Below are 16,382 nucleotides of genomic sequence, written 5' to 3'. Positions count from 1 at the left end.
TGGCAAACATTTCAAACATGAAAAGCTGTGTTTTTACACACTTGCCCCGTTGCTTTGTTCTTCAGATGGTGTACCCTTTGGTAAATGCAGTTACCTGTGTCTGAGTGTGCTTGGGCTCCTACAACCCTTCAGGCAGGGAAGGAAACCAAGAGCAATTGTCAAAAGGCATCCTGAGGACAACACCAGGTGAGGGACAGTAGTGGTGTGCCTGTACTGCTTTAGAAAAACCATAACCTTGATATAGTTCAGTCTTTACAAACACTTCAATAGTAGGCCACAGACCTGTGTACTCAGGCAAACCAGGACTTTGAAGCCCTTGGAACAAAAGCAAAATATAAGATGCAGAAGTGATAAAATAATAAAGAAAATTACCTTTGCCCTTACTGATGGTATTTCTGGGTTTGTGGCAGAATAAGGTATTTAGATTCTACAGCTGTAAATACTTTTATCTTTAGGCAAGTTTTTGCTTGGTTTAATGGTTTAATTTTCTAAATTTTGAATAAAAGGAAATATAGTAGACCTGATGGGTTTTTTTCTGAGTTAGGTTGTTTTTTTTCTTTAGGACTTGGAACTGAGATTAAAATTTTATGGCTGAGTAGTAAATCTCTGGAACAGAATTTCCTGATATAAATGACAACTTAGCTTTAATTATAGAATCTTCTAGGCAGCTATTATATTAGAGAAAGATCCTTAACAGACTTTCCTTTTTAAGACCATATTCGAGAGTAACAGGACTTGCCATAAATAGAGCTTGCTTTCTGTTGGAGGAGTTCACTTGTCTTTGAGTGAATGACTAGGTTCCTTTTGCGTGGTTTATTTTCCAGCAAGAATGTCTTCAGATCTGTCGGAAATGTTTTAAAACGGGTCTCAATATATTGAATGTGAAACATCTTCTGTACTATGCAACTATTTCAGAAATCATATATGGAGAAATAAAGCACCGGTACATAGTTCTAAGAAAGCTTTAACATCTGCAAAATTAACTTGTCACTAATTTTGCATGCTTCAGTTACTGGAAAATGTAGCTCTCTGAAGCACCAAGTTGTTTTTTTTTTATTATTATTACATTACATACCTATCAGTGACTTGCATCTGAAATCGTTTTCATCACTGATCTTGTTCTTTTGGTGCCTATACATTTATTCCTCATTTCATGCTGAAAATGTTATGCCATCTGGTTACTTGCGTAATTTTGTAAAGAGAAGACTTCATTAATTTGCAGTTTTAACTTCTGCACCTGCAACTTCCATTTACTGATGTAGCAGTTGTTGCCTGTCAGTAGTTTAGAAAGAGTCTGCTGAAGCTGAAATATTTCTGCATACATGCCTTTCTGTCTTTAGATACTTGCAGGCCAAAGTCTGGGGGAGGATTTGGTAGGCTGAGAAAACACCACATCCTGAACTGTACAGCATCAACTTCCAATTTTTCCTGGTTCACATGCAAGGGATCCTCTCCTCTCCCCAGCTCTTTATGTGCAAATGTAAACTAGAATTCCATGGTTGCCCAAAAAAGGAAATTTCAAGCTTTGCAAATGCTTTGTTTGGATTAATAACATCTATAGTCACGTTTCTTTTATCCCAGAGGGCACAAACATTTCTGAAGTTTATAGCAGTATCATAACCTATCTAATATGCTATGGTAAAAATGCCTTCTGTTTGCTAACTCTTAACAAATTCTTGTTGTCATATTTCAGCAGCAATTTATTTTCTAGGCCAGAAAGAGGAGAGGTTGGTTTTAAAGCTATAAGGACAATGTTTGAAACAGTGTATGGTTCTCTAAAAATACTACTTGTTTACTTATATATGTGATTATTCAAAAGCAAAGACTGCACTGTTGGTCCCTTAATATTAATTTCTGCTGTGTGAGGTTGTGGCACAGTTTATTCATTGACCCAAAGCACTAGAAAACTTCCTACAGCACTTTACAAAAACCTGACAAACTGAACTGCTTTTGCTGAATGGTAAGTTACATCAATATGATGTCTCTACCTAGCTGAAGTTGTCTGTCTGAAATCTAAGGGAAAAGGGCTGGGTTTATTTTGAACTTTTTGTTTGGGGGTTTTGTTTTGGGTGTTTTTGTTTGTTTATTTTCGGTTTTGTGGGTTTGTTTTGGGTTTTTTTAGTTCAAAAGAGTAGCTTAGGGTTTCAAAAAGCCTGAGAGCTGATGAAAGACTTGCTCCCTGGGGAACTTCAATAAGAGCCTGTGGTGAAGAAGGAGGGATTGGCAGGAAGGGACCTGCCCCACAGCTGGGAGGAGCCCAGGCCTCCAGGGCAGCTGGGCAGGGGAGGGGGGACCTGTGCAGGTGGGTGATGGGGAGCTGGCAGCAGCCCTGGCTGCGCTCTCCTGCTGTTCCAGCCCCGAGTGCGCTGATTTACTGTGTCTCCATCCAGCCTGAAACACAGTCAGCTAAGCAGCCTCAGCTTATATTCTGAAATGGTTTATTTCAGGGTTTGGGGGGATTTTGAGGTGGAGTTTTTTTTGGTGTTTTGGTTTTTTGGGGAATTTTTTTTTAGGGTTTGATGCTGATAGCTGGAATCACCAGCTTCACGTTTCAGAGCCCTTAAAACAAACAAAGAGGGCATTTTTTGGGGAACATCATGCCATAGACTGCAGGAAGCTAAAAGGGATGAATGACCAGAAAGGAAGCAAATCCTCCCAGAAGTGGCAGTCAGGCATGGGATAGTTTAATTGCTGGAACTTTGGAGAAAAGTTGTACATCTACTATTGGACAGATGAAAAGATATTTAAGCTTCTAGATTATAAATAGCCTCTGAAAAGTTTGATAATAGAGAATGACAAACCTCTGAGGGGGGTGGGAAGGCACTTCTGGAGATTGCCTCGTCCAACCCCCAGCTCAGGCAGACTCTGCTACAGCAGGCAGGTCAGGGCCGTGCCTGGTTGGGTGCTGCTTATCTCCAAAGATGGAGACTTCATGCCCTCCCTGTTCAACTTGTGCCAGTGTCTGACCACCTTCACTCTATAAAAAAGCCTTAAATTCTTTTCTTCCCCCTGTGTTTCAGTTTGTGGTCATTGTCTCTGGTCCTGCTGCTGGGCCCCACTGAGAACAGCCCAGCTCCCTCCCCGTTTATGCCCACATCAGATGCTCATGCACATGGATAAAATGCCTCCTCCAGGCTGAGCAGGCACAGCTCTCCCAGCCTCTCCTCGCATGACACAGTGCCATCAGACACCGAGATATTACTGAAAATGGCCATCTTTGACTGGAGTGTTCCAGGAATTTCCCATGTTTGAGGAACGTGTTTGACTCGCCCCATTTCTGCAGGGCTATGTTTCTGCTGTGAGAAAAAGAGCTTTCTTGTCAAAACCAGGATGTCACTGCTTTCTTTCAGTGCAGAAGTGTCACCTTAGTATCCAAATGGACAACTTAGGGCCTCTCCTAGCAAAAGCTGATGGATGGAGCTCCCTTTCCTCATCTTTCTTGCTATGTCACTAGAGAGAGCCTTAGGAAAATCTTGAATTCACATTGTCTTTGCTTTGCTCAGAAATTATTTTAAGTTACAGGAAACATGACCATCTAATTAGATTCTCCTTCACAGATGAGGTCATTCTTTCCACCAGCAACCTGGGATAAGGATGCTTAGTTTGGGTGAATGTGTAATGTACAACAATCTCAGCTGGATTTTGCTTTAGCAGCAGTGATTTAAAAACTGAAATACTATTTTTGTTGTCACTCAGGACTGGATTTTATTTCACAATTGTTCTGTGTTTTTCAGAATTGTAGTGTCTGTGTTTCAGAATGTAGTGTCAGAGGCATTATTGTCACAGCTTAAAAATGCTTCTTAAGCATACAGCTTTTGTGTCTGCTTGCACAATGAGAAATCACAATGGAAGATATTAAAAATTACAATTGGTCAAACAGTCCAAGATCTTGAGAGAGAATGATAGTACTTCTTAGGTTCAGTACGACTGAGCTGTCACATACATCCTGGGTTTCACATTTTCTCTTCCATCTTCACTCATTCTTTAGCCCAGTTACATGATTAACTCTCCATTCATCATCCTATTTTACCCCTGTTTCTGTTCTTCATTGTCTTCTGCATGACCTGCTGTGCCTCAGCACTGCTAATGAGCCCAGTTACTCTCATGCCCCTCAGGTCTCTCCTTGTGAGTAGAAATCTTCCCACTCAGAGTTCCTTCTGTGTTGATAATATAATATGCAAATAATATCATGGCAAGGCTTGCTGTATTGCACTTAATCTGGCCCCTTCTTGATGGGGCAACAAAGCAATAGGCACTGTGCTTTATAGAGAAGGCATAAACAAGTACCTATTTAATGTAGGATCTTGGAAAAAAATTAGAAATAACTTGCAAGAATATTTTACTGCATTGCACAATTGCCATCTCAGAAAATGAGGAATGGCTGTAATAATTAAGTCACGTTTTGCTTATTAAGCATTTCTCCTAAATATCTATTAGCAGTTTAGCTTGTGTAATATTGATTTGCTTATGTTTGTTCTAGTTTTGAAATAAAATGGACCCTCATATTCTCTTAGAGATGCAGCATACTGGTTGCCTGGGATATTGAGAAATACATTTTAAAATACCACATGAAGATTTTACTGTAACTGTAGCTGTGATGTTTTCTTTTGTTTGCACTGTGTTGTTTTTCTTTAGAAGTTGTTTCCAAAATTATGGTGAATGGAATTTTCTTTTCATGTGACCAAATGCTCTTTGTCTTGGCAGCATTCACAAGCACAGAGCTGGCAGAGAAAGTTAGGCAGGATTTGCCTGGGCATTTTCAAAGACAAGCACCCAGGAACAGAAATTTGAAATAATGTAGCCTGAGGTCAGGAATTTTTTCTTTAGAGATTCAGTAAAGAATATGATTATCTGTAGTGTGTAAGAAGCCAGGGGTTTTCTAGATCTACATGTACCATCGAAATAGGAAAGTATAATGGGCAATATTCTGTGCAGTGTTGCTTCCTAAACAATGCCAGTTAATAATAAGGGTTTTGGGCCATTTTTTCAAAGAGAGATGATATTTACTGTCAATCCTTCCTTTCTTTTGGTGAGTTAGATAAAACAGTGCTAGGAGAATATGCATCATTTAATCCAATTTGAGCTTGCACCGTGCTTAAGTCAAAGACAAATGTGTTCTTGACATCAGGCATTTACCATACAGCACTGAAGCAGTGTGGTTTTGGCGCACTGCGAGGAAATCTGCTGAAACAAGAAAGTGTTTGTTTGAGAGAGAGGGTTGGGAGAGGAGTGCAGGAGGGTCTCACATGCAGAGGTAACCCCGTGCTGGGTGGTTTTTCACGCTGTACCTGCGTAGGTGGAGCATTCCCCTCGTGCCAGGGCACTCCTCAGTGCACGCCGGGAGCTCGAGACAGACCCTGGAAGAGTTTCTGCTCCCCACAGCGTGGCTGGGGCTCAGCACTGGGACAGAGTCATCTGTTTTACCCCAGCACACATTTGCATTCCACAGGTCTGGGAAACTGCGTGACCACCCAACGCTTGGTGTTTAAAACTGATCAGGCTGGCAGCACAGCACTTCACATCCAGCTGCGCTGCACACACAGACTCCCCAGCCTCTGTGCTGGAAAGTGAGCTGCGAAGGATTTTTTTAGAAATTGCTTTTGGAGCAGGTACATTCCTGCACAGGCAGGATGTCCAAACCCTCTCGCTTGGCTCGACCTGTGTCGGCTAATACAGCTCCTAAATCGCCTTTGTCTAGGAAAGAAGATTTTAACAGCCGATCACGAAAAATTAGGCTAGGTGAAAAGATTTTGAGAGCTGGCAGCGAAGGAAACCTTGTTAAACAGCATCAGCAAGAGCAGGTGGAAATCACAGAAAGGCTTGTGCCACGGAGGGCTCCTTTCCTGAAAGGTAACTGGTAATTTCATGCTGCAAAAAAAGAAATAATCAAATGCATTTGCAATCATTGTGCTTTTAATGAACCCCAAGCATCAATTATTGTGTGATAGGGGGTATATGTTTGTATGTGTGTGTGTGTTGTTTCCAAACAACAGATTCTTGTACATAAAGCATTTGTTTTGAAAATAAAAGGGCTCAAAACATTTTTGTTGCTCAGTTTTGGCTGGGTGCTGTGTACAAGCTAAAAATGTTGAGCTGTCAAAATGGTAAATCAAAATCTTTTACAGTCTAAATGTGCCATTGTATTGTGAAGTGTTATTTGAAATAATGGTTTGAAGTGTGAGAAATGTGAGAAAGATTAAATAGGGAAAAATAGAGGGAAAATAGACATCAGTGCAGGCACAGAATCTTTAAACCCTGCAAGTAAAACTCTTCTTTGTGGGTCCTAACAAGGCAGCTGCAACTATTTCTTGTATAAAAACTCAACAGATCAAGTGTATTTGGAAAGGCTTATGTGCTTTCAGAATGCAAACAAATGTGGAGGATAATATAAGATTACAATCTACTTTCACTGATCTGTTGAGCAATGGGCTGCAGGAGCACTGCCTCTTTTTAACTTAGTTTTTGTGACAGTACTCCTTAGAACTGCATTTAAAAGTACCCATTTAATCTGCATGGTGTAAAATGAGGGTAAATTGCCATTCAATCAGGAAATAAAAGTAGTACTATTCTAATTGTACTCTTCATAGAGTTTATATTTAAATATGAACAAGAAGTAGAATCCATTCAGTACAGAATAAAAATTGTTGCCCTTCCATCATAAATCCATAGAAAGAGAAGTGTACATTATAGACCTTTGTAACTTGAAACGATACTTTCATTTCACACACATGTCATCCAAGGTCACAGTTTCTATTCCCACCTGAATAAGGTTTAAAAGATTTTTTTTTTCCCTGCAGTATGACTTTTATTATTTCACAAAGAAGGGAAAAGTGATGACACCAAGTCTTACTCAGGGAGACGGATGATCTGTTTTTTCTACAAAGGAAACTGTGTTTGAAGCACTTTATTAATGGCAGAAGAGAGCAAATAGAAAAGCTGGAGGTGGGAGGGCTTAAATTACTGGTCTCACTCACAGAACCTCTTGCTTATTTAGCGCTGTAATGTGGAAACTCAGTTTTGATCTTGAGATGTATTGCAAAAAAGTAAAACCTTTAGTCCAAAAAAACCAGATGTACAATTCTTTATGCCCTGTTAACCAATATTTATTGATTTTATAGTAAATTGTTTCCCAGTCAAGTTTTTAAAATTTGAAAACTTTCATAGAAAATCCTGTAGCAGTATGTTTTCCACCACATTGAAGTTTTTTAAACAGCAGTTTATTCCCTTTGTGTTTTCTCATTTATTTGGTGCATTGAGAAAAGAAAATCGTGGGATTTACAGAACAAAAAGTGTATCCTTTTAATGGGATGTGATTTTTATGGTACTCTCTTTTCCTTTATCACTTTACTCACTTTATCAAAATATTGTTGGGCTATTAAATGCTTTACAACTTCAAGCAAGGGTTGCACTCATTGCTTAGAGTTTTAGGTGAAATTTCTATAAAGGGAAATTAAGTTTATATCAGTAGTGCTGCAACATGGCATGTGCTTTTAGTATTTATAGCTTACACTTACTGTCTTCTTGAGCATGAATTAAGCCCCGTTAAGTACTGGCTTTCTGCACTGGGATGGTTGTTTTAAATATCTTACTGTGAGTTGTTTTGAATATGTTACTGTGAGTTGTTTTTTGTAAGAGATGTTGAAGAACAAATATTGATACTTCTGAAGAGAGCATACTATAAGGGTGATGGAAATGCACAGTGTGGTTTTTTTTTCTCTAGAAATGGGACTGTCTGGATGACTCCCAATAAAGTCCAAACACTGGCCAAAGTGATTTGAAAGATGTTTTGTGAGAAGCAGGTACAGACCTGGTGGTGGAGGGACAGCAGATATGGCAGAAGCCAGAAGAAACATAGAAGCCACCAGGCAGGGCTCTGGGGCAAGGGTGAGTAATACAGGAGAGCATGAGCAGCAGCCAAGGGTGTTTATGTGGTCTTGAAGTGGTGAAGAGAAAAAGTGGAAGAGGTGGCAGAGGGCAGGTATAGGCTGAATGAGATGGCTAAAGTAGGAAGCATAGTGAGAGGAGGCAGAAAACTCCTGTGCGAAGGAGACTGGAGCCTGGAGGAGAAAAATAATGGTGAAGGAGGAATGGCTTTTAGGCGTATCAAAGGGGCTGGAATGGAGAAGTGGGAGCAGGAGGCTGTGTTATGTGGGGAGTGGGGTCCTAAACAACCTGACATGGAAGAGAAATTCGACCAAATTTCATTCTTTATGTGTGATGTCAGTGAAACCCCATGGTTGTGTGTATGTGCTATGCCTTAAAATCCTGGTCTGTGCACAGGAGATCAAGCTGGGTTGTCTGGATTCATTTCTACTGTTGAATTTTACATGGGCAACACAAGGTTATTTCTGGTATCTTTGAAAGTTTTCAATTGATACCAAAGAGAGAACACAAATGAGTGGTGCTGACAGACAGCAATCCAGCAAAGCTCAGTGCATAACAGATAGCAAATATAAAATTGGGGCTATAATTTTAATGGGACTGTAAAGCACGATGACTCATTTTAATTACATTATATGTTGGGCGAGGGTTTCTACAGAATTCTTGCCCTGCATTGTGCAAGATGAGTTGTACTTAACTGAGAAGTTGGGTTCTATTAGCAGGGGGGCAGCTTGAGGCAGAGACAAAAGTAGTCCTTGTAGGTAAAGCCATTAAAGGTCAGAGTGGATCCCTCTGCCACTGAGGGCTGTGGGGCAGAGACAGACATACTGCTTCAACTGTCCCAAGGGAATGCTGGCTGCGTGGATTTGTGTTTTGGTTTAGTTGCTGGATGTGCAAATCTGAGACCATGGGTTCTCTGATTTGCAGAGCTGAAACCACATAACAGTAACTGAAGTCGGTGTCAGCTGCAGTTTTGTTGTGTGAAATACTGTCTAATGCAAAGGACTCAAGAAGGTCATTTTCTTACTCTTACCTGTTACTCTTCATCTGAATTTAATGGACAACTTAGACCATAATTTCTCTGGATGCCAGGTTATCTTGCTAAAAGAGATAGGAAGTGTTATTTATAATGAGGAATACTTAGACCCAGGCTACAAAATTTGTTGCTTGGCCTTCAGACCAAGAGCAGGAAACGGGGTTGCAGAGACAGTCTGAGTTTTGGCATTTCCCACCTGGTGAGGGACTTTCTTTGCAAACTGAACATCATTTAAGGATTTGCTGGTTTAAATAAAAATGGAAATAGGTAAACCTTTCTCTTCTAATTTTCACTTTCATGACTGAATCAATTAAAATAGGATTTTTTTCACCTCTGGGATGTGTTACTGATTTGAGAACTTTATGAATTTCTGCTACCCATACTTTCCTCCAAGAAAAGCAGAGAATATACTAATGTTTGTCTTTTCAATTTCCTTCCTCTGTGCCCTTTTATTGAGTTTTGATATTTGCCTTATTACTTGGCTTCACATTGCTTCACTTTGCTTTATTTTTCACTCTATTTTTCTCCATTACAGTTTCCTCCCTGGTTTTTCCTCTGCCCTTTACTTTGCAGTTCATGATGATTGGAATGCAAGGCCAATACTTTTAGACTAAACCTTTTGTTATCTCATATTCAGCTGGATCCAAAGCTAGACAAAACCTGTTTGCTCCATCCCTAGTCATTAGAAGGGGGCCAAAGGACTTTGGGGATATAGTGGGATTCATAACTATGGTCTCTTCATGTGAAGCAAGTAATAATAGCACCATAGAAAGTGGAATTAATTACGTTTTCCCTATTTGGTTTTTATGACAAACTCCAGTGACCATATAACCCCTATGTGTATTACTAATTACCTCCAAGAACATTATGGTTTTTAAATAGATCTAGAATAAAGGCCAAAGTTTGGAAATTATTCTGTCTGACATTTGAGTAATATCTATGGAATGTTTAAGGCCAAGAACTTTATTTGTCAGGAACTTCTATTTCACAGCATTTCCTGACAGGGATGTACCTACAAATACAGAACACATGTAAGACTAGGGGTTTGCTATCCAAGGAAGTTCATTATTAAAAGAATAGCAGAGCAAAGAATGTTAGTATTTAGCCTACAGTATTTTTGTTTCCTCTGCAACTGTTTTAGATTCATGAGGGCAGAGAAGACAGATCTTGTATATACAGTCCTTGCATATAAAAATGCTCATTATCTCATAAAATTAATGCTAGCTTTCTTCTTTACTACCAATACATTTGTTTTTTCAAATTGGAGTGCAGGTTTTTTACTGTGATCTAGAAAAGAAAAAATCAGAAATTTTTCTGTCTTTTAGAGTAGTCTGAAAAACTGTAGTGAAACTAGGGTTGGTATCAGATGTGCAACGTAATGCAGTTAATGGTTCAAAATTTTGACCTTGAGACAGCTTTGATAACATATAGGGACCATATTATTTCATTTTAGTGTATTAGTATTAGAAATAGAGAAATAACATGGGCCATTAGATTACAAAATAAATCTAGATTAAAAAAAATCAAGCTGGAAAAGAGCATTATTAAGATAACTCTTGGAATTTATAGTTGCAATGTAGAAACAGAGGCCAGGCATGAAACAGTAGACATTCTTTCAATTGCCTATATGAACATTTATTTCTATAGCTGCTGGAGGATGACTTCACCTGGAGGATGAATAGGGCAGCTGAACATGCCTCCTTCCAGTTAAGATTATGCAGTATATAAAGTGGAGTTATGGTTATTGAAAACTGAATGTCTGGACATTTGTTTAGGTAAAGAATAATTGGCCTACCTCTGTTCTTATTTGCTGTGAGATCATGACTCAGACCCAAGCATAAAGTATACTTTAGCTATTTTTTAAGCATGATTTCCTCCAAAAATTGGTCATGTAAAAAATACCTGGCAGGCTTTCTTTCTTTCATTGGCAACCATTTTACCCACTATCTGAATTTGTACAATTATGATGGAGAGGCAAGGGTCTCAAAAATACTGCATTTCCATGATATGCTGTGTACACTGAGCTCTGTGGGATGCACTGTTCTCTACCTGTCAAATAGTACATGTCTATATTTTTCTATAATACTGTGGAAAATTGCTGGCTGGGTGGAGAAGGAAGACCTGATTGATATTGTGTTCAGGGAAGAGCTGCAGTGTGTGCTCAGCTCTTCTTGCACATCAGAGAGTTCACATGTGGGTGACACCTCATAAAAGCCATACCCAAGGGACAAGATTGGGTTGGAGCTCACAGCTCCCATAATTCACTAGAAGAGAAAATTCAGATTATGGATGAGATTGCATGAATTCTGTTGGTAATGTTTTGAAATAAAATGTATACAGCAGCCTAAGTATAATTCAGTTTACCAAGTCAGTAGTCAATCCCAAATAAAAAATAGTAAAAGAAAAATCTGCTTTGGAAACCAAGTTACAGTAGTTGCCTCACTTACAGAACTATTTTTCAATTGCAGAAAGTAAATCCACTTTAAAAGTTCTTCCTCTGGGACCTGGCAGGAAAAGGAGGAGAGCTCTATACATCCTCTTGGGAAACTCAGGATCTTCTGTTTGTTTTGCTATAAGGGCATGAGGGATGAGCAAAAACTTTACCAATGCTCTTCACAACTATTAAAAAGCTTAAACCATATAGATGATATGAATTTTGGAGAGGTTACAATTTTGGGGGAAATGAAGTAATTATTTTAATAATTTTTGAGCATTCATTTTTTCTTAAATTATATCTTCCTGCAATCTGTCAGAGGTTTTGAAGTTTAGATTAAATTAAGGGAATTAATAGATGGCACAGACAGTAGGTATTTAAATGTTCCTCACCGGATTCTTGCTCCATAAAGCAACATATCAATATCACTTTCACATTTTTAGGATGTAGGATATATTTTATACAGAGTATATAACTTTTCATGTATATACAAAATCTGTGACAGTGTAACAATGTCACCTAAGTGACATGACTTAATTGGAACCATAGTATTTCAGTACTAGAGATTTCAGTAGGTGTCAGTCAAACAGTACCACGCAAATCTGAACTAATTTAGCAAAATTTGAATGAGAAGGCTCAGAAATATTAGTCCTACTGTCAGAATCCCCTCAAGCCTGACTATTTATGTGAAACTGTTTTTTTTCTATCCAGAAATGACCCTATTAATACAGGATGTATAATTTTTGAATGTTTCCTTTTATCAAAACAAGAGCTAGTGTTTTGAATTGAAAGCATAACTTTCAGATTTATCCATTTATTTAATGTTGTGGATGTTCTAGTAGGTTAAAAAGTTACTTGTGAGTTCTGAGTTAGTTTATTTGTATGATGTCAAGACAGGACTTTTTCTACAGTTGAGAGGTTTTTGACTGAAAATGGAAAGAACCTCACTGAAATACAGTGAAAAGAAATAGCAATGTCATGTATTTAACATGTGCTTTATAAGCTTGTGTCTGTTTTCTTTTTGGTGGATGGACTCTAGTGTCTTTCTAGGCTGAAATTCAACTCCTATCTCTATCTGTTGTTATTCTTGTCTGCTAATTAAGTGATGGATAGAACTTCCTTTAATTTTCAGGTTAGCTCACATCATCCTCTGAAATGGGATTTTCAAAGCTGGACATGGTGCTCCATCGCTGAGTGCAGTGGAAGAATTATGTTACAATTATTGTGGATAAATGTTTATAAATCCTAGTGCAAGTACAGTTCTTTTGCACAATGGCATGGTAATGTTTTAAGCTTCTGATTAACTCCTAAAGCCATTTTTGCTGTTAATCATCTTTTGACTTTAGGCATTGAGGGTTTCTCCCTGACCCAGAAAGACAATCATCCTAGCTGATCTTAATTCCTGAATCCTTTCTAGTATTATAAGTGAAGACACAACATCAGCTCTTTCCAAATCTTCTGGTATTTCATCCATCCTGAGTGAATTCAGGTAAATATTAAGAATGCAGAAATATTCATCTGTTAGTTCTTGTAGTGCCCTAGGATGAGATCTCTAAGATCCCAGCACACTGTCTGGTTTTATTCCTTTCCTTTTTAGATTTTCTTGCTGGTATTAATTATGGAAGACACATGGTCACAGGTGACCCTCTTCTTGAAGTCTGATATGAGAAAGGCATTCAAAATTCTGCTTTGCCCACACCATTTGTTAAAAACTGTCTTTTCCCATTGAGTAATGGATCCATCTTTTCTTTGCCTTTCCTCTGACTACTAAGGCATTTATACAATAAGTAGTCACCCAGGCCTGCTGTTCATTTTAAGGGAAGGGAAAACATTCAGGGCCCAGTCATGAACCAGATATTCTGCTTAAAAAAAAAAAAAGGCAAGGCTGCAAACACATGAAAAATCAAAACATCTGGAATGCACAACTAGCTGGCTGAACATATCCAGGGTATTAGTATCCAGACATTTAGGAACAGGCAAAGTTGTACTATTACTGGGAAATAAGTTTTATGCTGGCCATCTCTTGCTGACATAGGCTGAGGTTGTGTCCTGCCCTATACAAAATTTATCTTGAGCCTCATGCTTTGAGTTTATGAACATACTAAGACCCTTACTGCAGCTTCAGCATGTGAGCAACTTCCCTTGCAGTGAAAGCTTTGGAGACCTCTCGCTCAGCCTGCTATCTTCCAATACACGGATTCATCTGCAGCATCTAGATGTGGCACAGACAGACTTCATTAATTGTTTGAAATGGAACTTTCTAAGCACCTCTTGTTAGAAGTTAAGGGAAAAGAGGTTTAGGCAGAGAAGGTGTAAGTGCAGCCCTGCTGTGTGAGGTGCAGGCACTGCCTGGCTAACATGCAAGCTTCACAGACTATGAAGCTGTGCTGCTGTGCTGCCTGGCTGCATCTTGGCTATCACCTGGAAGGTGCATCACCTTCTTTTGAGGCTGCAGATGTATCTTTTGCCAATGATGTTCTGCCTGTCTGAAGATGGTCCCTCTCTCCCCATACCCCTATGGCTGCCAGAGCCAGGAGATTGGGACCCCTTTCTCTCTCATGTATCAATTTCATTAGGGCAGAGGATAAATACTAAGCATATAACTAGTGAGGGTGATCAAATAGCACCTGGAGGCATTAAAATTAATCCAGCAGTTTGAGACCAACATCTAGCTTCCCTTAAACACATTTTATGCTGACATGGAAGTTATTATTTTGTGGCACAGATTTCTCAATGAAGCCTTGAGTGCATGATAAATGACCTCATTCACATGCTGGACATTCCAGGCAATGTTAAAATCATGCACTCAATTCATGCACTAGCCATGCAAACTCACATTACTCTTGGCTGTTTTCCAGCCTGCACATCTCACTGTGCAGTTTGCTTTTCCTACTGATCCTGCGCACACTGTTTGTCATCTGAGGCTCATCCACTGCCTTTCTGTGTTTGCCATTGTTATATAGTGTATGCACTTATAGGATTCAATTATCTCTGTGCTGAATTACCTCTTATATTACCATAAGTGAAGTATCACTTTGAATGCTGTCTTGACCTCTTGGAACTGAGCTCTTCCTTTGCAGGGCTCTGTAGCTCACAGTCCTGCGTTCTGCAATGGTTTGCATGCTCCTTGGCTGGGCAAGAGCCTTGGTGTGGGGCAAAGCTGCAGCTTTTAGGCAAATCAGACTCCTAACATGGAAAGCTATCTCTACACAACCTCAGAAGTCCTTCCAGATCAAGCAAACAGTTAAAATTGTACTGGCTTTAATGATGGCTTAAATAGGTTCTGGCACCAGAGCATCCTTTGTAATGCTTGTGCAAGTGCACATGGGTACCCCTACATGAGTCCTCTGCCTGCAGCTGCCAGGGGACTTTCTGGGAGGCACAGTGGTGGTAGTTATTGCTGAGTAAATATCAGACTGGAATTACCTGCTCAGGAGATAGTTTCAAGTAGGAAAAAAGTGTCACTAGGACTTACTTGCTGATGACAAAGCATTGGTTTATAGTACCTTGTTTGGTTGGGGTTTGTTTTTAATATCATCAAACTGATGTGTATCACTGCATGTAAAGTAAATAGAGGTGCAAACAACACCTGTGCCAAGTAATTTAATTCTGCATTTTTAAAGGTGTTAAGAGGCAGATCAACCATACAGTATTTCTCCATGAAAGATACTTTTGTTTGGATGCCACTATGTCCTAATATTAAAAAAGCATAGCAAAGAGGAGCTTAACTTCTATAATATTTTCTTTGTTTGTTTTCCACATTCTTACAAACTAGTCTTTGCTAGAAAATTATGATGGAGTTGTAGAGACTCATTGTAAGTAACCCACTGCACTGCTTGTGTTTCACAACTGGTGAAATTAAGAGAATAGTGATACGCAGCATCAGGGCAGCTGCTGCTTGTTAGCTGGGTCGTTTGTAGCAGACAAAACAATTCCTTCCTGCTTGACTGGCAAGTTATTTTAATGGAGTGTAAATTAAAGATTTCAGTGGTGTTCCTAGTTGCATGAAATCCCCTTGAGTACCTTACTGACATGACCTCCTCTAACATTAATGCTGATGTTGTTGCTTGTTCTGGGGGTGTTAGGAGTTGCTGTCTCATCCTGGATGCCATGGAGCTGCTCCCTGAAATCATCTAGGAGCTTCACTTAGCAATATCGTCCTGTTTCAAGGACTGAATACCAGTGGCAATAGCCTTGATCTCTCCTTTTACTCATGTTCTAAATCTAAACTACACATCCAGAGATAAAAATGGTGGCCTGTAGTCATCTTCTGTATTTAGTAATTCCTGTTCAGCCTTGAATGAAAACTGTAATTTTTCAAGTCAAAAATGGACTGCCTTTTAATTTCTTTTTTAGTCAGCTAATCACTGAAAATTCAGAAAATCATGTTTTGTCAAAGGAAGGAAATTTCCACCAGTGCAAAGCCAAAATTTTTAGGAGAAAAATGTGTGAGGCTCCAGGCTGCTTCTCTGGTGCATGGTAGAGAGCATTGCTCCATCTCAGCTGACCCCTAAAGATACACACATGTGAACTACTGTACCAGTTTAATGATTTCTGTATTTTCCTCTCAATAGTAACACAGGAGTTAAATTTTCAATGACAAGATACAGCTAAAAGCACTGATTTTTCTTTAGTCTCAGTTCTGTCCGTAAGCACAAGCCTTATTCCAGATGACATGATAGAGATTTTTCCAAGCCCTCTGTGAAAATATTGGTAGAAAATAGCAGGTGCAGCCTTAATTTTCGCTCTTCACCACTGCATGTTTAAGCTCACAGTCCTAACACCAGTTGGTTTTTATCTTCCTCAAAAAGTTCTGTAATGCTTATCAGTACATTGGCATTCATGACAGCTGGAGCTGTTCTGTGCTGCTCAGTGGCATGCAACAGCTCATATCTTTCTATCCCATAGAACATATATCTATTTATTTCATGTAATAATTCTGATAAAATGTCACCTCTCAAGCAGAAGTCTTGTCATGTTACATGCTTGGAAGCCAAATCCAATAGTTGCTGACCATTTTAAAATCATGCT

The 16,382-nt window shown here is 39.2% G+C and overlaps 1 protein-coding gene across 21 annotated transcripts in view; it reads left to right on the top strand.

The window, feature by feature from the left end:
- Nucleotides 1-16,382, top strand: part of KIAA1217 (KIAA1217 ortholog) — a 357,281-nt gene that overhangs the window by 121,534 nt on the left and 219,365 nt on the right. For 5 of the 21 annotated variants that reach the window (XR_005256064.1, XM_038129602.1, XM_038129605.1 and 2 more), the window contains exon 1: nt 3,291-5,850. The exons of 6 other annotated variants lie outside the window; for them this stretch is intronic. Coding sequence is in view for 14 of the 15 variants with exons in the window: in XM_038129602.1 (XP_037985530.1) it covers nt 5,631-5,850 (220 nt within the window). In the remaining variant the exon portion in view is untranslated. Of the gene's footprint in view, nt 1-580; nt 5,851-16,382 lie in introns of those variants that run through there. 10 more of the 21 variants (XM_038129631.1, XM_038129615.1, XM_038129630.1 and 7 more) reach the window with 7 other exon arrangements.

The sequence above is a fragment of the Motacilla alba genome, chromosome 2 (genome assembly GCF_015832195.1).
Source record: "Motacilla alba alba isolate MOTALB_02 chromosome 2, Motacilla_alba_V1.0_pri, whole genome shotgun sequence".
Lineage (NCBI taxonomy): Eukaryota > Metazoa > Chordata > Aves > Passeriformes > Motacillidae > Motacilla > Motacilla alba.
The sequence above is the reverse complement of the archived record's forward strand: the minus strand, read 5'-3'. Positions and strand labels throughout refer to the sequence as shown.